Source organism: Triturus cristatus, chromosome 8 (assembly GCF_964204655.1).
Source record: "Triturus cristatus chromosome 8, aTriCri1.1, whole genome shotgun sequence".
Classification (NCBI taxonomy): domain Eukaryota; kingdom Metazoa; phylum Chordata; class Amphibia; order Caudata; family Salamandridae; genus Triturus; species Triturus cristatus.
The window spans coordinates 1278271971-1278296195 of record NC_140591.1 but is presented as its reverse complement, the minus strand read 5'-3'; the positions used below and the strand labels follow the sequence as shown (position 1 = coordinate 1278296195).

The following is a 24225-nucleotide window of genomic DNA, read 5'->3' as shown; positions in this document are numbered from 1 at the left end:
GCATCCACTGAAGGCCATTGACAAAAGTGCCCAATAAGACAGTATGAGCTAAAGGGATTACAATTCATATGATATAATGGTACAGATCCCTATGAAGCTGCAAAAATCTGACTTGTTGCCATCATGCAGAAAGCAATGAAATTGGTGAATGCATACAGTGGATGAATGGATGCATAGAATGGATGGCATGGCTGGCCGTACTCCGGCGCTGTATGGATGAGTGATGAATGGGTGAATGCATAGAATGGATGACATAGCTGGCCGCACTCCGACGGTGGGTGCGTTTGTTCTATGGATGTATGCATGCATAGGTGGGTGAGTGATGAATGGATGGATGGATGAATGGATGGGTAGAAATGAACAACGAGTGGCACAGAGGGCTGAAGGGCACAAAAAACGACAGGAGCAGAGGGCAGAAAGGCACAGGAAAAGAGAGAAAAACGAGTGGCAGAGAGGCACCAAAAAGACAGGAGCAGAGGGCAGGAATGCACAGAAAAAGAGAGCAAAACGAGTGGCACAGAGGGCAGAAAGGCACAAAAACGAGTGGCACAGAGGGCATCAAAAACGACAGGAGCAGAGGGCAGAAAGGCACAGGAAAAGAGAAAAACGAGTGGCAGAGAGGCACCAAAAAGACAGGAGCAGAGGGCAGGAATGCACAGAAAAAGAGAGCAAAACGAGTGGCACAGAGGGCAGAAAGGCACAAAAACGAGTGGCACAGAGGGCATCAAAAACAACAGGAGCAGAGGGCAGAAAGGCACAGGAAAAGAGAGAAAAACGAGTGGCAGAGAGGCACCAAAAAGACAGGAGCAGAGGGCAGGAATGCACAGAAAAAGAGAGCAAAACGAGTGGCACAGAGGGCAGAAAGGCACAAAAACGAGTGGCACAGAGGGCATCAAAAACGACAGGAGCAGAGGGCAGAAAGGCACAGGAAAAGAGAGAAAAACGAGTGGCAGAGAGGCACCAAAAAGACAGGAGCAGAGGGCAGGAATGCACAGAAAAAGAGCAAAACGAGTGGCACAGAGGGCATCAAAAACAACAGGAGCAGAGGGCAGAAAGGCACAGGAAAAGAGAAAAAAACGAGTGGCAGAGAGGCACCAAAAAGACAGGAGCAGAGGGCAGGAATGCACAGAAAAAGAGAGCAAAACGAGTGGCACAGAGGGCAGAAAGGCACAAAAACGAGTGGCACAGAGGGCATCAAAAACGACAGGAGCAGAGGGCAGAAAGGCACAGGAAAAGAGAGAAAAACGAGTGGCAGAGAGGCACCAAAAAGACAGGAGCAGAGGGCGGGAATGCACAGAAAAAGAGCAAAACGAGTGGCACAGAGGGCATCAAAAACAACAGGAGCAGAGGGCAGAAAGGCACAGGAAAAGAGAGAAAAACGAGTGGCAGAGAGGCACCAAAAAGACAGGAGCAGAGGGCAGGAATGCACAGAAAAAGAGAGCAAAACGAGTGGCACAGAGGGCAGAAAGGCACAAAAACGAGTGGCACAGAGGGCATCAAAAACAACAGGAGCAGAGGGCAGAAAAGCACAGGAAAAGAGAGAAAAACGAGTGGCAGAGAGGCACCAAAAAGACAGGAGCAGAGGGCAGGAATGCACAGAAAAAGAGAGCAAAACGAGTGGCACAGAGGGCAGAAAGGCACAAAAACGAGTGGCACAGAGGGCATCAAAAACGACAGGAGCAGAGGGCAGAAAGGCACAGGAAAAGAGAAAAACGAGTGGCAGAGAGGCACCAAAAAGACAGGAGCAGAGGGCAGGAATGCACAGAAAAAGAGAGCAAAACGAGTGGCACAGAGGGCAGAAAGGCACAAAAACGAGTGGCACAGAGGGCATCAAAAACAACAGGAGCAGAGGGCAGAAAGGCACAGGAAAAGAGAGAAAAACGAGTGGCAGAGAGGCACCAAAAAGACAGGAGCAGAGGGCAGGAATGCACAGAAAAAGAGAGCAAAACGAGTGGCACAGAGGGCAGAAAGGCACAAAAACGAGTGGCACAGAGGGCATCAAAAACGACAGGAGCAGAGGGCAGAAAGGCACAGGAAAAGAGAGAAAAATGAGTGGCAGAGAGGCACCAAAAAGACAGGAGCAGAGGGCAGGAATGCACAGAAAAAGAGAGCAAAACGAGTGGCCCAGAGGGCATCAAAAACAACAGGAGCAGAGGGCAGAAAGGCACAGGAAAAGAGAGATAAACGAGTGGCAGAGAGGCACCAAAAAGACAGGAGCAGAGGGCAGGAATGCACAGAAAAAGAGAGCAAAACGAGTGGCACAGAGGGCAGAAAGGCACAAAAACGAGTGGCACAGAGGGCATCAAAAACAACAGGAGCAGAGGGCAGAAAGGCACAGGAAAAGAGAGAAAAACGAGTGGCAGAGAGGCACCAAAAAGACAGGAGCAGAGGGCAGGAATGCACAGAAAAAGAGAGCAAAACGAGTGGCACAGAGGGCAGAAAGGCACAAAAACGAGTGGCACAGAGGGCATCAAAAACGACAGGAGCAGAGGGCAGAAAGGCACAGGAAAAGAGAGAAAAACGAGTGGCAGAGAGGCGCCAAAAAGACAGGAGCAGAGGGCAGGAATGCACAGAAAAAGAGAGCAAAACGAGTGGCACAGAGGGCAGAAAGGCACAAAAACGAGTGGCACAGAGGGCATCAAAAACGACAGGAGCAGAGGGCAGAAAGGCACAGGAAAAGAGAAAAACGAGTGGCAGAGAGGCACCAAAAAGACAGGAGCAGAGGGCATGAATGCACAGAAAAAGAGAGCAAAACGAGTGGCACAGAGGGCAGAAAGGCACAAAAACGAGTGGCACAGAGGGCATCAAAAACAACAGGAGCAGAGGGCAGAAAGGCACAGGAAAAGAGAAAAACGAGTGGCAGAGAGGCACCAAAAAGACAGGAGCAGAGGGCAGGAATGCACAGAAAAAGAGAGCAAAACGAGTGGCACAGAGGGCAGAAAGGCACAAAAACGAGTGGCACAGAGGGCATCAAAAACGACAGGAGCAGAGGACAGAAAGGCACAGGAAAAGAGAGAAAAACGAGTGGCAGAGAGGCACCAAAAAGACAGGAGCAGAGGGCAGGAATGCACAGAAAAAGAGAGCAAAACGAGTGGCACAGAGGGCAGAAAGGCACAAAAACGAGTGGCACAGAGGGCATCAAAAACGACAGGAGCAGAGGGCAGAAAGGCAAAGGAAAAGAGAGATGCTCAACTTAAAGATGATTTAATTAATGACTCGGATTCTGGTTTTGAACAACTTTTGGAACAAGTTGGATATACCATTCAAAATGAGTACGGAGATATTCAAGTTTGTTCTGATCAAACTAATACCACAGATGAATCATCACCTATTTTTGAGGGCTCTAACAAATGCTTAGGGGTCGTCATACTATTGCTTTGTTGCTTTATTATTCGTTTTCGCTTGAGTGATGAGGCAGCTGGCTATATGCTGAATCTCATCTATTTGCTCTTGCCATGTGATAATAGAATGTTCCGAACTATGTATCACCTTCACAAATATATCAAAAAAAGTGTTAAGGCCCCAAATATTACTTACTATTGTGCCACTTGCTATACACATGTTGATAAAAACACTCAGACCTGTACTAACCAACACTGTGGGAAAGATTTGAGTCCAAGTGAATCGGTGTCTTATTTCATTCAGCATAGCGTAATTGCACAGTTACAGACTATGTTTAGGCGGAGACATTTTACAGAAAAGGTGAGGAAACATCGATTTGATCACTATATGGAGAATGAGAAACAAACAATGAAAGATGTATATGATGGAGAACTGTATTTGGATTTATTCAAGAGTGGATTCCTGAAAAACCCTAACAGCCTTTCATTTGCAATGAACACAGATGGTGTTCCTGTATTTAAAAGTTCAAAAATATCAATGTGGCCAGTGTACTTAATGGTAAACGAGCTGCCTGCATCCCAAAGAAAGCTGCGTGAAAATATATTACTATATGGTATTTGGGTTTCTGCAAAAAAGCCAATAATGTGGTCTTTCTTAAAACCATTATATAACGAACTTGCACAGCTGGAAAGTGGAGTGTCATTTAAAGATCACAACAATTGTAGTTTTACTTGCCACGCTACACTTCTGACAATCACATGTGATTTACCAGCTCGTTGTCTTGTTTCAAACAGCACCCAGTTTAATGGGAAGTTTGGGTGCTGGCATTGTTTACAAGAGGGTGAAGTCACTGTTTCAGGAAAAGGGCACTGTAGAGTATTTCCCTACAATGCTGAAAACCCAAAAGGGCCACCAAGGACACTTGATACTATTAAATCGGATGTAAACAGTGCAATAGCTAATATTGAGAGTGGACTTTCCGATTACAGTGTAAGAGGGATCAAAGGTCCCATGTGGTTCATGTTTTTGAAACATTTTTGTGTAAGCAGAGGATTTGTGATTGATTACATGCATGGTGTATGTAGTGGCATTATGAAATTGTTGATGACCATCTGGTTCACTAAAGAATATAAGCACCATTCATACTCTTTTTATGAAAAAGTCAAAGTAGTTAATGTCTATTTGAAACAGATAAAACCCACACTGGATGTTAGTAGAGTTCCAAGGTCTGTTGATAAACTACCATATTGGAAGGCCTCCGAGTTTAGGAACTTTCTTTTATTTTATGGAATGCCTGTTTTAAAACATGTTTAGATAGATCACGCTATTTACACTTTTGTGTACTTATGAAAGCAATTCATAAGCTATTAAATGATGACATTAGCCAGGAAGATTTAAATATAGCAGAACAGTGTTTACTATTGTTTGTGCAACTGTTTAATGATTTATATGAAAAAAGATTTTTGACAATGAATGTTCATCAATTGGTCCATTTAGTGGACAGTGTAAGAGCAGCAGGGCCTCTGTTTACTGCTAATTGTTTTGTTTTTGAAGATCTTAATGGTTTCCTTTTACAACATGTGCATGGTACAGTAGGTATAGAAACACAAATTCTAGATGCAGTAAATATGATACAAGTAATACCTGTGTTAGTGGAAAATCATTTGCCTCCTGATAGTGTTGAGGCAGAATTTTACCAGAGTATGATGTGTTCATATAAGAGAAACAGACAACGATACTTAAAACTAGAAAATTGCATTTATAGCGTTGGTTCGACATACCCTTACAGCTTAACAGAGAATGAATATGTAGCAGTAACTCAGATCACTCATATTTTAGGCTCTGATGTAGTAGCCTATAACAAAATATTTTTAGAAAAAAGCAATATTCTTGTTTACAGCTCAAATTACACTCGTATTCAGAGGAGAGACCAAAGTGTAATAAAATATGAAACAGAATCCGGGGTGTTTGCCTATGGCAGGGTCACTAGATTCATTCAGTGTAAGCAGGCAGACGTTTCTATTAATATAGCACTCATGGTTCCACTTAAGTGTGAATCCTATGACATCCGTGAACCAGTTCATCTGGTAGTAGTAGATAACATCATCACAGCTATCAGGATATCAATGATAAAATGTGCCTGTTTTTACATTCAGGTAGAAAATGAATCATTTGTTAGTGAAATGCCAAATCTGTTTGAAATAGATTAAGGCAAATCATGAAAGAAAGTTCTCCTACATGCACGTCTCTTTTTATAGCGCATTTGATTAGAAATCATCTTGATAAGCATTCTTAACATGTGCCCCAAGGACACCTAGGGGCCCGCAACACCTATTACGGGGTCCTAGACTGCTCATAAAACATAGTAATGTTGGCCAAATAATAACGTGTATAGCAATATAGATGCAAAATGTACAACTGAACATAATATGCAGCATTTATTTTTGTTATGTTATTTAGTTTATCCTGCCGCATGTTTTCATACTTCATTTTCACTTAACTTCAGTGACCATGCATATAATGCCCAATGTTCATCTTCATTAATGTTATGCATTGGTCTTTTTACAGTGGATGCTTATTTTACCTGCCTTGTACAAAAAGAAAGTGACAAAAATAAATACATGTGTTAAAAATAACCACTGACTTATACACTGTTTGCTAAAGCACATTGTATGCTCTGTTGTGTATAATAGAAAACGTATATGTCATTTTGCGTTTATCACACTATCCACTTTGTATAATGCGCAAAGCGTCAGTTCCACATCATCATTTACACAAGTGTTGAGCACAAAAAAACTGATTTTTGCCATAAAGCGTTACACCAAAACCTTTTGGAAAGACACTTCTCTTTGTAAAAGCTGTTTGTAGTTTACCAGTTTGTCTCCTTCAAAATTACTTTTAGCCAAAATGTTGTTCCACCAGATCCCTTATATTTAAACTTTAAAGGTGTGTGAAGTTCACAAGGATTATAAAGTTTTAGAAAACTTTAAAAAGGTGGAAAGGAAAAATCTTCACCAGTTTTAATCACTGGCCTCACTCTTCTCAGCTCACGTAGCGGGTAGTTTCGCTTAGCGGAAATATATATGTATTGGCACTGAGCGAACTGCTGGTGAAATATATCTGTATTAGGGGACATTTCCCTTATTTAAAAGCAAAAGAACCTAACCTAAGACTTAAACACAGACACACAGTACATGTGATCACGGTTCCTTCTTGAAGAGATGGAGCAATGTTATGAAATGTTAGCACACTCGCTTGGCACGCCTGCGCGGCAGCCATAGACAGGGCCAGACTGGGAACCAAAACCGGCACAAATGTGCACACTGGTATTGTTGTGAGTACGGAAGATGAGACTTGCTACTAGTAACACGTGGCCTGCTTAGCGCCAGAGCGCCCTGTGTTTCATGTTGCTTAGTGCCCTTCCATTTCTAGTGCTTTGCAGCTTTATTAAGACTTTTTTTTAGTGTTTCTGGTTGCTCAAATAGATCTAATTTATATTATTTATATATTCCCCTCATCTTCATTTTTGATTTTTGTTCCCAGGAAAGTGTCACTCATAGTCGTTGAATGTCACTCCTAATTACAGTGAAATATGAAAATGTCACACATACGCAATCTGAGACCTGGGCAGCTATGATAGAGGCATCATAGTCTTTCCACTTTTAGGTGCGTGAAATTCTATTTCCAACCTTTACCGCTGCATACATTTTGCTATTCATGCACAGCACCATTTCTGCCCTTTTCGTTTATTAAAAATTGCAAAGCAATTTTTCGCCTTTGTATAAAAATGCACAACCACGCGATATAATCACCCCGCAAACTTTTACTCCGCATATGCCTTTACCACGCATGCCATGACAACGTAAAGGCGTGCACGGTGAATGCATAAAGTTTGTACAAGTGTTTATGGTAAATATATATATTTTTTTAAATTTGATATGTATATATATATTTATTTTTAATTTTTTTTTTTTTTAAACTAAAAACAAAAAAAGGCCTTTTTTATCCCAATAACTAAACACCCCTAATATTGTTAAATTACCCATACCACCCCAATACCCATGCCCACTAAAATCTTAAATTACCCTTGGCACCCCAAATCCACCCTGAACCCTAAAACACACCCTGACCACTAACAATACCCCTACACCCCCAATCCCACCCTGAACCCTTAAACTACCCTAGCACCCCAAAACCTAAACTGAACCCTGTATACTAAAATTATCCTGAGCACCCCAAAAACAAAACACACCCTGATCCCTAAATTTTCTACTACACCCCAAACCTAAAGGCACCCTGAACCCTAAAAATCCCCCAGCACCTCTAAACCCAAGCACACCCTGAACCCTAAAAATTCCCCTACACCCCAAAACCCTAACCCACCATGCCACTTAAAAATACCCCAGCACCACAAAAACTAAACCCACCCTGAACCCTACAAATACCCCAGCACCCCAAAACCCAAACATACCCTTAACCCTAAAATTACCCATAACCACTAAAAATAAACCTGCACCCCAAAACCTAAAATGACCCTGAACCCTAAAAATACCCCTGCACCCCAAAACCTAAACCCACCCTGAACCCCAAAAATACCCTGAGCACCCCAAAACCCCAACATGTCCGTAACCCTAAAACTACCCCGGACCACTAAAAATAAACCTGCACCCCAAAACCTAAACCTTAAACATACCCCTGCACCCCAAAAACTAAACACACCCTGAACCCTAAAAATACCCCAGCACCCCAAAACCCAAACATACTCTTAACCCTAAAATTAGCCATGACCACTAAAAATAAACCTGCACCCCGAAACCTACAACGACCCTGAACCCTAAAAATACCCCTGAACCCCAAAACCTAAACCCACCCTGAACCCCCAAAATACCCTGGGCACCCCAAAACCCAAACATGCCCTTAACCCTAAAACTACCCCTGACAACTAAAAATAAACCTGCACCCCAAAACCTAAACCCTAAAAATACCCCTACACCCTAAAACCTAAATCCACCCTGAACCCAAAAAATACCCCAGCATCCCAAAACCCAAACATGCCCTTAACCCGAAAATTAATCCTGACCACTAAAAATAAACCTGCACCCCAAAACCTAAACCCACCCTGAACCCTTAAAATACCCCTGCACCCCAAAATCTAAACCCACCCTGAACCCTACAAATACACAGACACCCCAAAACCTAAACACACCCTGAACCCTATAAATACCCCAGCACCCCAAACGCCGTAACCCTAAAATTACCCCCGAACCCCAAAGCATATAACCCTACACTCCAAAACCCAAACCCTATACATACCTTATACTTACATATAAATCACATATGCTTCTACCATTCATGCATTTACAACAAATTGCGTTGTAAAAGCATGTGTGGTATATGCATTGTAATGCCATGCGTTGTAATGGCATTGCCGAGTAATGGTAGTTGCATTGTGATGGTATGCGGGGTGATGGTAGTAGCGGTAAAAGATTAGTTGTAATGGGTGTTTACCTCTTGCACTAGAAGTATAATCATTCTCAAAACATAAGGAGCAATTTCATCATGTTAAGAAGAAATGATGCTTGTGGAGATTTGGATGTTTATTTTCTAATCATCAAGCACAATTGGATCTTATGAAGTAATCACATACTCATTCTTAAATCCTCCTGAAGTCATCAGGAAGTCACACCTTGTGAAGTCATCGCATACTCATTCTTAAGTCTTCCCGAAGTCATCAGGAATAGTCACACCTTGTGAAGTCATCGCATACTCATTCTTAAATCCTCCTGAAGTAATCAGGAATAGTCACACCTTGTGAAGTCATCAGATGCTCATTTTCACGTCATCCACAAGTCATCGAGCTCAAGTTTCTAAACTCTGCTGATGACTTCAAGAGCTTGATGATGTCTGATGATGTGAAAATGACTTCTAGAGTAGTTGGATGATCATCCAATGACTCTGGGATTGCTTCTAAAGTAATCCTGTTTGACCTGGGTGAGCATCACACCAGAATGACCTAAACTCTTGGAACACATCCAGACACATACGAAGCTCTTGTGCAGAGGCTCATATTCTGGGCAACTTTCTGAAAGTGAACTTCCCAACACTGCTTAAAGTCCCAGCCTTTCACAGCCTCAGCGACCACGGATGAAAGTAAAATTTTTCTGAACTTAAAGAAGAACCTCTTTGAATTATTTTCACATACTTACATAGAAAACACTTCCTCTCACACATTAGTGTGTAGTGTTAGCTTGGTTGGTTAACGCACTCCGTTGATGAATTTACAACGCACAAGGATTAATTGTGTGTGAATAAAATGAAATGTTAACTTTTACAATTCTAACAGAAGCTGCGCTTTTGTGCATCATTCATAAAATGTGTTCATGTAAAATGCTTGTTGCAATATGCAACTATAGCCTGAAATTGTTCTTTTTGTAAACTGCTTTTGCAGTGTTAAACATTTCTCATGTAAAGCGTTCTGACATCAATTGGCCATGTTTGTGTTATATGAATCCGCTAAAATAAAGTAAGAAATAAAGAAAGAAAAACACATACAATTATACATATCCCTAAAACTAATATAATTTAAAACTAATGTTTTCGAAATACCGAAATGAATGTTTGCACTGTCCTGAAAATATAAAAACCTGCGATTATTTCCCTTGTATACAGAGGCTTCTGCATGTCAATGCTCATGCTCCTATGTTTATACATTTCAAATGTGCGGTGTAGCTTGCAATATGCTCTTGACGGGATTAGCAAATAAACCTTGAGGCCCACTGGTAAAGCAAAATGACAACCGCGATGAAATGTCTTTTTTCTCTGTTCTCGATCGCGCGTGTGATGCTTGCATAACATTTTATGACAGACCAATTACAACTGATGCGTTGTTTTATTTTAGGGTGATTCCGGGGGACCCCTGGCATGTCAAAGGGACTTAGACGGAAAATGGTTTCTCATCGGCATCGTCAGCTGGGGTTATGGATGCGGAAGGCCCAATTTTCCTGGTGTTTACACACGAGTGTCACATTTTGATTCCTGGATTGAACAGCATTTACCTTCTCTTTTGTAACTAGCCTTTATTTGGAATAAAATATAATTATATATATTAAATATTCAAATGAAAAACAACAGCAATATGTCTGTGTGTTTTATTTGCTTTAGCTATTTGACTCCAGAAAGGTGTTTAATAATGTACTTTTGTAAATTGTCCGCTGCTTCAGATTTTGCTTTTGGTTGTTATGTAAATTGCTAAGTAATAGAGGCAACTCCCAGCCAAGTCAAGCATATGAAGATGAAAGGAATGACTCACCCAAGATAGAAGCAGGGAGGTCAGGGGAGCAGGTGCAGCATAAGAGAGCACACATAACTTTCAGCTCTAGAGAGGGAGATGCTCTAACCTAGTGGTTCAGAACCTTTTGACTTCTGTGGTGTTGTGTTGTATAGTAGTGTCTTTATTACGTGTATTATCATTATGTGTTTGTAGTTTGAGCTGTTAGGGTTCCTCTAGTTTACCAATGTGGATTTGAGATTGCATGAGGTAATGTGGAATGTAGGTGACGGCAACACTTGTCTCCGGCCGGTGTAATAAGCTCTGGGCCGTATTGAAAGATCTAGGGTTACCTCTAGAGCTGTTACAGCTTGTAGTTAAACTGCACAAATCCAACTATGCGCAGGTTCGCTGGGCATCACAAGGAAACAATACCCCCAGGTTACCAATCCTCAAAGGGGTGCGACAAGGGTGTGTTCTGGCTCCCACCCTGTTTTCATTGTTTATAAACAGGGTGGTTAATTATTTTTCAGAGCTCTTGTTGGACCCGGCCCTTCTGGCAGGTTCACCCCGAAACTTTTTGCTTTTTATTGGTGACTTGGTGTAGTGATCTTTGGGTTTCTGCGCACTTTACCGCTGTGTCCCAGGGTAAAGTGCGTGCGTGTTGTGAGGTTGGCCTGCCCTCCCATAGGAATGCATGGGGGAATGTATGTGTCCTGGTAGTTCCTGATCCGTGGGGTGTGCAGGCCCGAGTTTGGTATGTGCGGACTCGTGTGATTGAATGCTGCGCGATGATGTGTGCGGCGTGCATGTACCTAGTGTAGAAGTGCCACTTCTAGAAGTGGGCACTTCAGTGTGCAGTATGAAATGTGTGGCTTGTCTGGCGATTGGCTGGTGGAGGTCATGTGACGGACTAGGGAAATCCCCAGAGTCAGGAGGAGTCACCCAGTGCTGAATGGGGAGTTTAGCATACTGATGGCTGGGGAGGAGTACACCTGGGTCCTGAATAGGACAGGGCTTTCCCCACACAATGCTGGCTCCGGCCCCTGTGGTGCATCTAATGACCCTAGCCCTGCCAGTGAATAGGGAGAGGGGCTGAGCAAAACAAAGTGCTCAGGAACCTGTTGTAACTGGTTCGAACCTTCCCTGCACCTTCAGACAAAGACTTTTACTGTATAAAAAGGGGCTGTGTCCCCTTACAATTTGTTCTCTTGCAGGATCAACTTGAGGGGGGGCCTGCTGCTGCTGGGCGCCAGGAGAGACCGCCACTGGGGACTGCCTCCCTGCTGGAGGGCCCTGTGAGCTGGCTCTGGGCCCAGTCTTTGCCCCCCTGCTCTTGAAAGACTTTGTGGCTGGATATTTTTGGCTTTGTAGCGCCTGGGAGCGCTCTTTGGACTTTATAGCGCTGGGCGCGCTGTTTGGGCTTTTATAGCGCTGTGAGCGCTTTATTTCAGGAAGCCGGTGCCCACCCGGCGTTTGCCCCGTCTTCGCTGATCCTGGGGTCCCCTGGCAGGTGCCCACCCTGCCTGGGACATTGTTGTGGCGTTCGTTGGCGGGTGCCCACCCCGCTTATTGCCGCTGACTTGTACGTTAATGCGAAGGCGGGAGCCCACCCCGCGCTTCGGTGAAGAGCAGAGGTAATCACCGCCGCAGGCCCGGAGTCCCCGCCTCGTCATCTCCCTGCCGCGCTGGGATTGGTCCAGCGGGAGGGAGTGTTGCCCACGTGACCGGGGCCTCACCGGAGGAAGCGACGCTCTGATTCACGGAAGCGGACGGGAGCCTACCCCGCGCTTCCCAGATATCCGAAGGAAGAGGCGCCGTGACTGCCCCCCAGCCCCGAAGTGCCCCTGGAGCCGACGAGAGTTCGCGGTGAGTGGGGGATAACTGGGGCTCCACGTCGTACTGTCTGAGCGGCCCCGCACCTGACAGCGGGCCGCTCCGATGTCAGGCATTCTTAACTTAAGAGCCGAGAGGCTCTAACGTTGCCACATTGTGGTGGGAAGAGCGCGAGTGGCGCTCCAACAGACGGGGGCATTATTCTCTTCGAGCCCCGTGAGGCTCCAACGTAAAGCCCAGTCCGCCCGCAGTGCCGGGGTCGAGTCCCCCCGTGGTGGTGCCGCCGTAGCGGGCCACTGCAACCAAGGTGGCACATTTGTTTAGAGCGCGCGTCGCTCTAACGTTACGGGGCATTTCTTAGTGAGTAGAGCGGCCCCGGAAGGCAGTGGGCCGCTCCTACGTGTCCCAGGGCACATTGGTGTTGCCCATGCTCAGTTCTACAGCTGCCCAGCACTTAGTGGGCAGCTGCAACGTTTAGGTTGGGATAATTACGTTTTGGCCTGCGCAGCTGGCGCAGCCTGACTGGGACAGAGTGTCCTAGCCCCGACAGGGCCAGTTGGCCTAGGGACTGCCACAGGTGGTGGCTTATGTGAGTTTCCTAACCTGCACCTCTGAATGTATGTTTATGCGTCATGTGCCTTGTTTTACACCGCTGAATGTATCTTGATGCATCATGTGTTTTCTTTCCTAGCACCTCTGAATGTTTTATGCATCATGTGTTTTCTTTCGTAGCACCTCTGAATGTTTTATGCATCATGTGTTTTTCTTCCTAACACCGCTGAATCTTTTATGCATCATGTGTTTACCTGCCCGGCACCTCTGAATGAGTTTCTGCGTCATGTGCCATGTCCTACACCTCTGAATGCTTGATGCATCATGTGTAATGTTCTATTACTCCTACAGGTACTGTGATACTTAGGTGGTTGTTTGTTTTCTCCTAGTACAGGTGGTGCTAGTGAGGTTCTAGTTCCCTGCGTGACATTCTCCTAAGGTGGTTAGGGTTGCGTAGGTGGTACTTACCTGATACCAGTAAGTACTGGTTGTGTGCTATACATGTTATTTTTGTGCTACAGTAATTTTATATTTTTGTGCTAAGTTCTAAAAGTGCTAATTCCGGACAGTGGTCCATGTGGCCCTGTCCCCTGTACATATAATTCCTTGTAAATTCTGCCCATGCCTGTTGGCACATTGTAAAGTGTGTGTTTTTATCTAATGTGTTTTATAATACAAAGGCTATTTTTATAGAAGACCTTGTGTGGAGTTTCCTTTGTGGTGGGCCTTGGGTGTTGTTGCTGGGTGCGCGCGCAAACGCTTTACACATCGCCTCCGGGATAAGCCTGACTGCTCGTGCCAAGCTACCAAGGGGGTGAGCAGGGGTTATCTTTGGCGTGTAACTTCCTTGCCCTGACTAGAGTGGTGGTTTCTGCCTGGCTTTGGCGCAAGCCCTAGCCAACCAGAAATCCCAGTTCTAACATTGGTGATCAGCGGTGGGATTTGGACTTGCGTTTGCGCTGTACCGCAGCAGCGACTGGCTACACCACAAAACTCTGCATTAGATAAATCACGTTTTAGGGATTATTGTTTTTGACTTCCAGTATTTCTTCTCCTAAAGGTGTCCTTTTTGAATTATGTACTCCTGTGTTAGCTCAGACACTCAGGTTCCTTGTGTTAAACTCTTCTCGAGAACGTCCGCCAAAATGGAGCCTGCTTTTAATTTCTGTGGTCTGTTTAGATACAGTAGGTTGGAGTTGGTAAGGTTCTGTGAAGAGAGAGACATGGAGGTGGGGGAGTCAGATACCCAGTCCAAACTGAGGGACAACCTGATCCTATGGCAAAAGGATGAGTGGGAGCGAGAGCGCAGCGAGGAAGATAGGGCCCGGGCCGCACGCCGAGAGGGTGGTGGGTCTGAGGGGAGCCCTGAGGATTCAGAAGAGGAGGAAGATTACCTGACTGGGACGCCAGTAGAGAGTGAAGACCCCATAGATAGGGAGTCCCTTGCTGGGTCCAGTGTCAGGAGCAGCACCCCATCCCTTTCCCTGTCCCCAGAGGAGTGGATAGATAGGAGGGAAGAGAGGGAGCATCAGCTGGCCATGGAGAAGCTCAGGTTAGAGCATGGCAAGGCGATGGCGCAGCTGGGGGTGGAGGAGAAAAAGTTTGAGACCGAGAGGGTCTTAGCCCAGAAACAGATTGCGGAGGCTGAGAGGGCCCTCACCAGGGAGAGATTAGCTCTGGAGGGTAAATTGTCCCCAGAGCGCAGTGGTAGTTTTCTGGATTCACCAGGGAGGGTGGAGTCCAGTGGTGGCCGCGATAGAGAGGCCAGTGCAGAGAGTTCCATTCCCAGATCCCCCAGTCTGGTACCTGTTTCCCAAGAAGAGGAGTATAGGTTGAAGTTCAGGGGCAGTAGGAAGCTGCCTCACCAGGATTGGGGGGATTTTGTGGAGGAATGTGATGATGCACTGTGCGAGTGGGAGTGGGTTAACAGGAAACGTGATTGTAGGAATCTGTTTAATCTGGTTCTCAAAGAGCAGGTGCTCAGGAGTTGTTGTCCCGAGTTGCGCCAACACCTGTTGGAGTGTGGGTTTGCTAGTCCAGGGGACCTTGCAAAAGAAGCGGACCGTTGGGAAAGGGCCCAAGGTTCTGATGAGGTATGGGAGAGTGCTTCCAACAGCAGTGGCTCAGGGATCTTCCCGTCTTGGATGGGGGTAGAGGTTCAGAGTAGCCCAGCTAGGTCCCAGAGTAGTGAGAGGGGTGTAGGGGCTCACGGCCTATCTCAGCGGAGTAGGAGTGAGCGGGTGACTTTGAGTCCCCAGAGGCCCGAAACCCAGTCTCAGAACCTGGATGGTTTCTTCAGGGAACACCAGGTTGGGGGCCTAGGCTGTCCTGTTAGGCCACTTGAGGAGGATCGCCCAGTGTATGGAGAACCTGGAATCTCTGTAAGTAGAGCTCCAGTGGTTCTGGTGTCAGGCAGTACCGCTCCAGTAGGGAGGGTACAGAAGTCCAGCGAGAGGAGGGGCATGGGGCTGTGTTCCCCGGTGGAGGAGCCATTGGGTCAGGGACCAGCCGGGAGGGCTGAGTCTCCTAGAAGTGACCATGGCGACTACACGTCTGTCCTGGGGGATCTTCGCGCACTGTCAGGTGGACAGGGGACGGGAGATCTGCGCCAGGCAGACTGTCATGCAACATATGAGGCATATGTTACTCTTGGGGGGATACTGTGTGAGTCCCCAGAAGTCCTGGAGTGCCAGGCAAGTATGCAACCGAAGGTTCTAGACCAGAGGTTGGGAGGCCAGGTTCAGGATCAGCCTGACCTGCAGGGTAGGACGACTGTAACCAGTGTCCTGACCGGTTCTTCTTCCAGAGGTACCGCCCCAGTTGGTAGGGAGCAGGACTCTGGAAGGGGGTGCAGAGGGTGGGAGAGCCCACCTCTGACCCCGGTGCAACCTGAGGGGTTAAACCCTAGGTTGGGAGACCAGTTCTCAGGGAGAGGTCCTGAGCTGGTGGGAAAGTTGATTTCTGAGGGTGCCTCTCAGAGGAGGAGAGGACGGAACCCTAGAAGAAGAGGTAGGGGGAGGAGAGCCTCACCCGTGACTGTTGGTCAGCTTGAGGGTACAGACCCTGGGCTGGAAGATCAGTGGATGTTTAGAACCGCCCTGATGAGAGGAAGAGTGGAAAATGGTCACTACGTGCCAGGGGTTACTACCCCCCACTCTGTGGTTAGGCAAGGACCAGTGGCGCCTAGATGGCCTAGGGCCTGGTCCTGGCCGCGGACAGCTGAGGAGTACCAGTGGGGTAGCCCAGTTGGTCCGCTGGGTTTTTCCAGAGGGAACCACGTGGGTTCAGAGTGGCGTAAAACCGGAGAGTGTCCCTGCCGTTGCGGGCCTGCGTCCGTGTTTTATCGCCCAAAGCAGGGAAGACCATCACGGTGGTGATTGGTCTGCCCTGCGTTTTGGCTGGAAGGGGGTTGTGTTGGACCCGGCCCTTCTGGCAGGTTCACCCCGAAACTTTTTGCTTTTTATTGGTGACTTGGTGTAGTGATTTTTGGGTTTCTGCACACTTTACCGCTGTGTCCCAGGGTAAAGTGCGTGCGTGTTGTGAGGTTGGCCTGCCCTCCCATAGGAATGCATGGGGGAATGTATGTGTCCTGGTAGTTCCTGATGCGTGGGGTGTGCAGGCCCGAGTTTGGTATGTGCGGACTCGTGTGATTGAATGCTGCCCGATGATGTGTGCGGCGTGCATGTACCTAGTGTAGAAGTGCCACTTCTAGAAGTGGGCACTTCAGTGTGCAGTATGAAATGTGTGGCTTGTCTGGCGATTGGCTGGTGGCGGTCATGTGACGGACTAGGGAAATCCCCAGAGTCAGGAGGAGTCACCCAGTGGTGAATGGGGAGTTTAGCATACTGATGGCTGGGGAGTACACCTGGGTCCTGAATAGGACAGGGCTTTCCCCACACAATGCTGGCTCCGGCCCCTGTGGTGCGTCTAATGACCCTAGCCCTGCCAGTGAATAGGGAGAGGGGCTGAGCAAAACAAAGTGCTCAGGAACCTGTTGTAACTGGTTCGCCCCTTCCCTGCACCTTCAGACAAAGACTTTTACTGTATAAAAAGGGGCTGTGTCCCCTTACAATTTGTTCTCTTGCAGGATCAACTTGAGGGGGGGCCTGCTGCTGCTGGGCGCCAGGAGAGACCGCCACTGGGGACTGCCTCCCTGCTGGAGGGCCCTGTGAGCTGGCTCTGGGCCCAGTCTTTGCCCCCCTGCTCTTGAAAGACTTTGTGGCTGGACATTTTTGGCTTTGTGGCGCCTGGGAGCGCTCTTTGGACTTTATAGCGCTGGGCGCGCTGGGCGCGCTGTTTGGGCTTTTATAGCGCTGTGAGCGCTTTTTTTCAGGAAGCCGGTGCCCACCCGGTGTTTGCCCCGTCTTCGCTGATCCTGGGGTCCCCTGGCAGGTGCCCACCCTGCCTGGGACATTGTTGTGGCGTTCGTTGGCGGGTGCCCACCCCGCTTATTGCCGCTGACTTGTACGTTAATGCGAAGGCGGGAGCCCACCCCGCGCTTCGGTGAAGAGCAGAGGTAATCACCGCCGCAGGCCCGGAGTCCCCGCCTCGTCATCTCCCTGCCGCGCTGGGATTGGTCCAGCGGGAGGGAGTGTTGCCCACGTGACCGGGGCCTCACCGGAGGATGCGACGCTCTGATTCACGGAAGCGGACGGGAGCCTACCCCGCGCTTCCCAGATATCCGAAAGAAGAGGCGCCGTGACTGCCCCCCAGCCCCGAAGTGCCCCTGGAGCCGACGAGAGTTCGCGGTGAGTGGGGGATAACTGGGGCTCCACGTCGTACTGTCTGAGCGGCCCCGCACCTGACAGCGGGCCGCTCCGATGTCAGGCATTCTTCACTTAAGAGCCGAGAGGCTCTAACGTTGCCGCATTGTGGTGGGAAGAGCGCGAGTGGCGCTCCAACAGACGGGGGCATTATTCTCTTCGAGCCCCGTGAGGCTCCAACGTAAAGCCCAGTCCGCACGCAGTGCCGGGGTCGAGTCCCCCCGTGGTGGTGCCGCCGTAGCGGGCCACTGCAACCAAGGTGGCACATTTGTTTAGAGCGCGCGTCGCTCCAACGTTACGGGGCATTTCTTAGTGAGTAGAGCGGCCCCGGAAGGCAGCGGGCCGCTCCCACGTGTCCCAGGGCCCATTGGTGTTGCCCACGCTCAGTTCTACAGCTGCCCAGAACTTAGTGGGCAGCTGCAACGTTTAGGTTGGGATAATTACGTTTTGGCCTGCGCAGCTGGCGCAGCCTGACTGGGACAGAGTGTCCTAGCCCCGACAGGGCCAGTTGGCCTAGGGACTGCCACAGGTGGTGGCTTATGTGAGTTTCCTAACCTGCACCTCTGAATGTATGTTTATGCGTCATGTGCCTTGTTTTACACCGCTGAATGTATCTTGATGCATCATGTGTTTTCTTTCCTAGCACCTCTGAATGTTTTATGCATCATGTGTTTTCTTTCGTAGCACCTCTGAATGTTTTATGCATCATGTGTTTTTCTTCCTAACACCGCTGAATCTTTTATGCATCATGTGTTTACCTGCCCGGCACCTCTGAATGAGTTTCTGCGTCATGTGCCATGTCCTACACCTCTGAATGCTTGATGCATCATGTGTAATGTTCTATTACCCCTACAGGTACTGTGATACTTAGGTGGTTGTTTGTTTTCTCCTAGTACAGGTGGTGCTAGTGAGGTTCTAGTTCCCTGCGTGACATTCTCCTAAGGTGGTTAGGGTTGCGTAGGTGGTACTTACCTGATACCAGTAAGTACTGGTTGTGTGCTATACATGTTATTTTTGTGCTACAGTAATTTTATATTTTTGTGCTAAGTTCTAAAAGTGCTAATTCCGGACAGTGGTCCATGTGGCCCTGTCCCCTGTACATATAATCCCTTGTAAATTCTGCCCGTGCCTGTTGGCACATTGTAAAGTGTGTGTTTTTATCTAATGTGTTTTATAATACAAAGGCTATTTTTATAGAATACCTTGTGTGGAGCTTCCTTTGTGGTGCGCCTTGGGTGTTGTTGCTGGGTGCGCGCGCAAACGCTTTACACATCGCCTCCGGGATAAGCCTGACTGCTCGTGCCAAGCTACCAAGGGGGTGAGCAGAGGTTATCTTTGGCGTGTAACTTCCTTGCCCTGACTAGAGTGGTGGTTTCTGCCTGGCTTTGGCGCAAGCCCTAGCCAACCAGAAATCCCAGTTCTAACAGCTCTCCACTGACGCACCCTCTGTTGAAGGCAAAAAGGTCCCAATACTTATGTTCCCTGATAATACCCTAATTCTATCAAAAACACAAGTTGGGTTACAGCAAGCATTAACCTGCTTTGAGTCATTTTGCAAGGCACATGAGTTGGTGGTAAATGTGGACAAAACAAAACTCAAGGTGCAGCATAAACATAAAGTAGTCAAGGCAAGGGTTGTTATGAATAAGGAGCCACTGGAACAAACCGATATATGTACCTACCTTGGAATAACTGTAGGCCATAACCTAGACTGGAAACCCCAGATAGAAATGATGGCGCTTAAGCACTCCCAGCTTGCAGGAGCACTTTTGAAAGAACATAGGCTCTCCCAGACTAAGCCCGTTGGTCCTGTACTTAAGATATACAATACCAAGGTTATGGCCTCCACTCTCTATGGTGCAGAACTCTGGGGATTTGAAAATCTGTCCCCATTAGTCCTGGCCCAAAACAGATTTGTGAGAGGTCTAACTGGCCTTCCCCAAAGTACTCCACTCACACCCCTATATTTTGATCCGGGGTGTAACACCCTGGCAGAGGTTGCTAGGTTCAGACCATTGGCCTACTGGAGAAGATTATGGTCGACTCCGGAGCTAGCCCACTACGCCCAAGCACTCAAAGACATTAGAGATGCCGATAACTCTCACAAGATTAGCTGTTTACAGCGGGTGAAAAGCTCCCGAGTGAACATGGGCATGAGGCAGCTGTGGGATGACCGGGTGAATAACATGTTTCCCCCCCAAAAAGATTTTAAAGAAGCATACTGGGCTATGATTAGAGCTGGCAATCTGTGTTCTTCTAGTTCATCATCACTGACCAGTATCTTCCTGGAACATAAGTCGGAACCTTTGTATGAAGGCTTCTGGGACTTCATAACAAAGCCTACTGACAGGAAACGTTTCTTTCAGTTTCGGACAGGTACATTACCGATCAAAGATTTCACCAAAACCTGGCACCACTCCCAAGACAGTAAATGCACATACTGCCAGAATATGGATGAGACAATTCCTCCCATTTTATTTGTTTGGCCAGCATATAGTTCTCCACGGAGCAAATAGCTTAAACCAATCTACTCGAATATGGGCACCAGGTCGAGTGCTACAGCGTTGCGAATACTGAAGACAAGCACTCAGGGGGCAATCGTGATCGCCCTAGCGAAGTTTTTAGGGTGAGTGTGGAGAATCCGACACAAGATCGAAAGCAAGTAGACTGCGAAAGTAATTATTATTAATCACTGTCTTCTACTCTGCTTCTTCCGCTCTGTCATGTATTATACCCCTCAGCCAGTATTGGGACCCATGGTTTTAGAATTTTAGATGTAATGTAAGGTAATTTATTTTAACCACTGTCAATGGCCTGTACTGATTTTAAACCTTTTAAAACAAAAAAAGTTTGTATAAGCTTTTTTAACCTAAATACAAATTTGCTTGTATTTTATCATGCACTACCATTTTGTCACGTACTGTCATTGTTAAGTATTGGGGTTTATGTATGTACTTTTTGGGTGATGTTACTTATTCATTGTCTTTTATGATCAGTATGGTCGAAATAAAGAATTAAAAAATCAGAATCAGAATCAGAAATCAGTAATAAGGAGCTGACGGTTGCTGTTACTTCTGTTGCCGGGGCTTTATTCTTACAATAAATCCTACTTCTACACTTGAAGGTGTGGCGATGAGTAGCCCCAGCATACGGACCTATGCCACCTGCTAGTTCAAAGATATGCTTTTATGCTGATTGGAAGGATTTGCGTTTTCGAAACTACACACCTATTTTAGTGACTTAAGGAGGTAACACGTGTGCGCGAGTGAGTTTTACTTGCTTTTACGAATTTATTTTTTACTCTTTTGAGAGCAGAACCTGTGGTGAACTGTTGGTGCAGCAGCGTGTCATTCAACTCAACAAGTAGTTCCAGAGTTTGTGCCTCGAGCTCTCAGCGCCATTGTTAAAACCAGCTGTCGGCTGATCTGCACATCATGACGTTTACTTTGGGACCAAGGTTGGCGGGCATCTTTATTTGGTCAGAGAGTATTGCTGTGAAGGTGTCTTAATAATATAGTGGAGTATCTGCGATATGCATGCCTTACTGACCGGCTCTAGTGCATACTGGGCAGCTCATTACCCCCTCATGGGTCCTCCTCGTCCCAGTTCTTACAAAGTGAGGCAGTTCTGCCTCCAGCCAGCCAATCAAAACGCCACAAAACCAAAAAGTCAAAGGTCATATAAAGCCCTCCCACTCACCGCAATGCCTGTTTTTTTCTTGCTCTGATGGTGGTCGGAACCCTGGTGCTCCGGGTCTCCTGTTGCCGTTTCCGGTTGTGCCGGATGTGTTGTGGTACCGTGAGTTTTTAAACTGATTTGTTTAAGGTCTTCTATATGTGCTGTTTATCCTCTATGTCTTCACGGCTTCCTGGGCTGTCCCAGTTGTGCGGGAGGTGGTGTCTGCTCTTAAGCGTTCTTCTGCAACGTCTCTTTTTTGTGGTGCGTACTGGTGCTCTTTGACCTATGCTTCGCAGGTCCATTCTGACGGTTTGGGTACCTGTTTGACCAGCTTCCGGGTCAGGGGGATCTCACTTCCGTCTTGGCACAGATGGAGGTCTTGTCTCGGTTTCTGTCTGATGTACTTTTGTTGCCCTGTGGGCCCTCTTCTTGGATGCTAGGGAGGCGGTGGCTGTTTGGAGGTCTCTCTGGACCGCGCTTTGGTGCCTTAATGCTGCTCAGACACCTTGGTCCGTTGCCTGCCTTTTGTGGATCCAGTTTTTTTTTTGGCTTCCTCCACAGACAGTTCTGTGGACAAACTTGTCTTTTTACCATGATCTGGGGTTTCTGTGTACTCTTTCTTCTGCTCCGCCCTTTCGTGGTCGGGCCCATGGTCGGGGGCTGCATTCCATTTGGTTCTCGGCATCTGCAGCGGTTCTCTACCCTATCCTGCAGCTGTCCCTGGGTGTTGGTCAATTATTGTTATGCCCAGGTGGTGTCTCGGTGGCCTGGTGGCTATGGTTGCGGTCTCTACCTCAAGAGGTTATGTGTTCAAATCCTAGTGTTTCACGGGTTTTGGGTTCCTGTCTACATTGTTGGCGATGTTGCTGTTTTGGAGAATCGGCACCGTTGTTCCTGGATCGTTGGTCGGGTCAATTTCTGACTGGTGGGGCGTGTCGAGCATCGTTCTTGGTTATCGGATTCCGTTCCGGGGCCGTCCCCCTTTTGGCCTGTTTTCGAGGTTACCCAGTTGTCCATGGGCTCCGTGATGCATTCTGCCATGTTCTCTGGCGTCAGCCTATTTTTGTCATAGGGCACTGTTGTGCTGGTTCCGGTGGCGCTGCGGGACCTGGGGTTCTGTTCCTCTCTGTTCCTGGTCTCGGCGCCTGTATATTCCTTCTGAATCTGAGTCCCCGGGATTTGAACAGATTGGTGCGGCTGGGTCATTCCGCTCATCCTGGTGGGTGATTTTTGGGCTTCCCAGGGTTTGGAAGTCACCTGTTTTCACATTCCCGTCTATCCAGCAGGTCGCCGGTTCCTGCAGTTTGCGGGAGACGAGTTCCGTTTCCAGATTCAGGTGTTGCCTTTCGGCCTCTATACTGCTCCCTGGTTTTTTTTTCAGCGGTGCTGGCTCCTGCTGTAGTGGTTTTGCAGAGTCTGGGTTCTCTGTGTTTCCCTGTGTTTCTTTTGTCAGTTTTCTGCTTCCAACCTCCTTGTGGCTCTTCTGGCGGTGGTGGCGTTGATGGCCTTGTTCTAAGGATCTGGGGTTCATGTTGGTTCTGGCCTTTTCTCATCTGGTTCCTGTTCTGGGACTTCAGTTTCTCGGAGGCCTGTTCGACGCTTTGCAGGGGGCAGTTTCCTCCCTCCGGCTCAGTTTTCTGTACTTTTGACACTTCTGCTGGTCCTGCTGGGTCGCCCTTCTGCCCCAGCTCGGGGTTGGTTGCAGGTCCGTGGGTTGGTGGCTGCCTCCACGGCTGTGGTTCCTTGGGCTCGTCTGCACCTCAGGTTCTTGGTGATTCTTCTCTTGGCTCGTTGGGACCCTTCCCATACTGGTTGCATGGCTCTGGTTCTTCTCTCCCCTGTTCTGGTTCCTAATTTGGTGTGGTGGCTTTGCTCTCCCACCCTGGTGTGAGGGTACGTTTTCTGCTTCCTTCTCTACTCTTCTTGACATTGGATGCCTGTCCTTGGGGTTGGGGGGCTGCGTTGGGGTCCTTGGAGTCTGCTGAGTCTGTTGGTTCATCCCGACGATTGGGTGGCTTGTTGTTATTTGCGCCTTCTTGGGGGATCCAGGTGCACGTCTCTGTAGCTGCTGCCTTCCATGATTTGTCTCTGGGTGAAATCTCATCTGTTTTGAGGGCTGTTTACGTTCAGAGGCATCTTTATTTCGTTAGGGTGGCTTGGGCCGCTTCCTCCTGTCCTCTGTTTTGTGCCATCTGTCTGTTTCTCTGTTCCGGCACCTTTTCCTTCGGATCGGGACTCTCTGGATCGGTCTTTTTGCTTCCCCTCACGACGCTCTTCTCCCCCGTTTTTGTTCCGAGGTGGTCTGTCCTCAGGCTTGGGGGTTGCTCTCTCGTTTCCTTGGCCTTCGGGCCTTTCTGTATGCCTTCCCTCCTATTTCCCTCCTCCCGAGGGTGCTGGAGCGGATTCGGGGGGTGAAGGTGTCTGTGTTGTTGGTTACTCCTTTTTGGCCTTGCTGCCTTTTGTTTCCGCTCCTGCTGCTACGCGGGGGGAAGGTTTGGCCGGCTTCCCTTGGTTCCAGCTCCGCTTCTGTGTCCGCATCTGTTTTTACCCTGTCTTTGTCGCTTGCATCTGACAGCCTGGCTCTTGACCGGATGTCGTTGGCATCTTTGGACTGTTCTTCTCTGGTGGCCTGTGGCATTCAGTTGTCGGTCGGCCTTTAACACTTAAGAACTATGGTGCATGTTGGGGCTCTTTTGTCTCCTGGTGCTCTTCTCTTGGTCTGGATCCATGGTTGGAGATACGGCTTCTTTTCTTGTCTTTCTCCGAGATGGGTTTTGGAAGGACCTT

At 47.7% G+C, this 24225-nt stretch overlaps 1 protein-coding gene and 1 pseudogene across 1 annotated transcript in view; both read left to right on the top strand.

The window, feature by feature from the left end:
- TMPRSS7 (transmembrane serine protease 7) overlaps positions 1–10411 on the top strand; it is a 559080-nt gene extending 548669 nt beyond the window's left edge. Inside the window, exon 18 of the mRNA XM_085623815.1 lies at positions 10241–10411. Within this exon, the coding sequence (XP_085479941.1) occupies positions 10241–10411 (171 nt within the window). The remainder of the gene's footprint in view (positions 1–10240) is intronic.
- Positions 245–5552, top strand: LOC146805719 (uncharacterized; annotated as a pseudogene).
- Positions 10412–24225: the final 13814 nt, after the last annotated feature.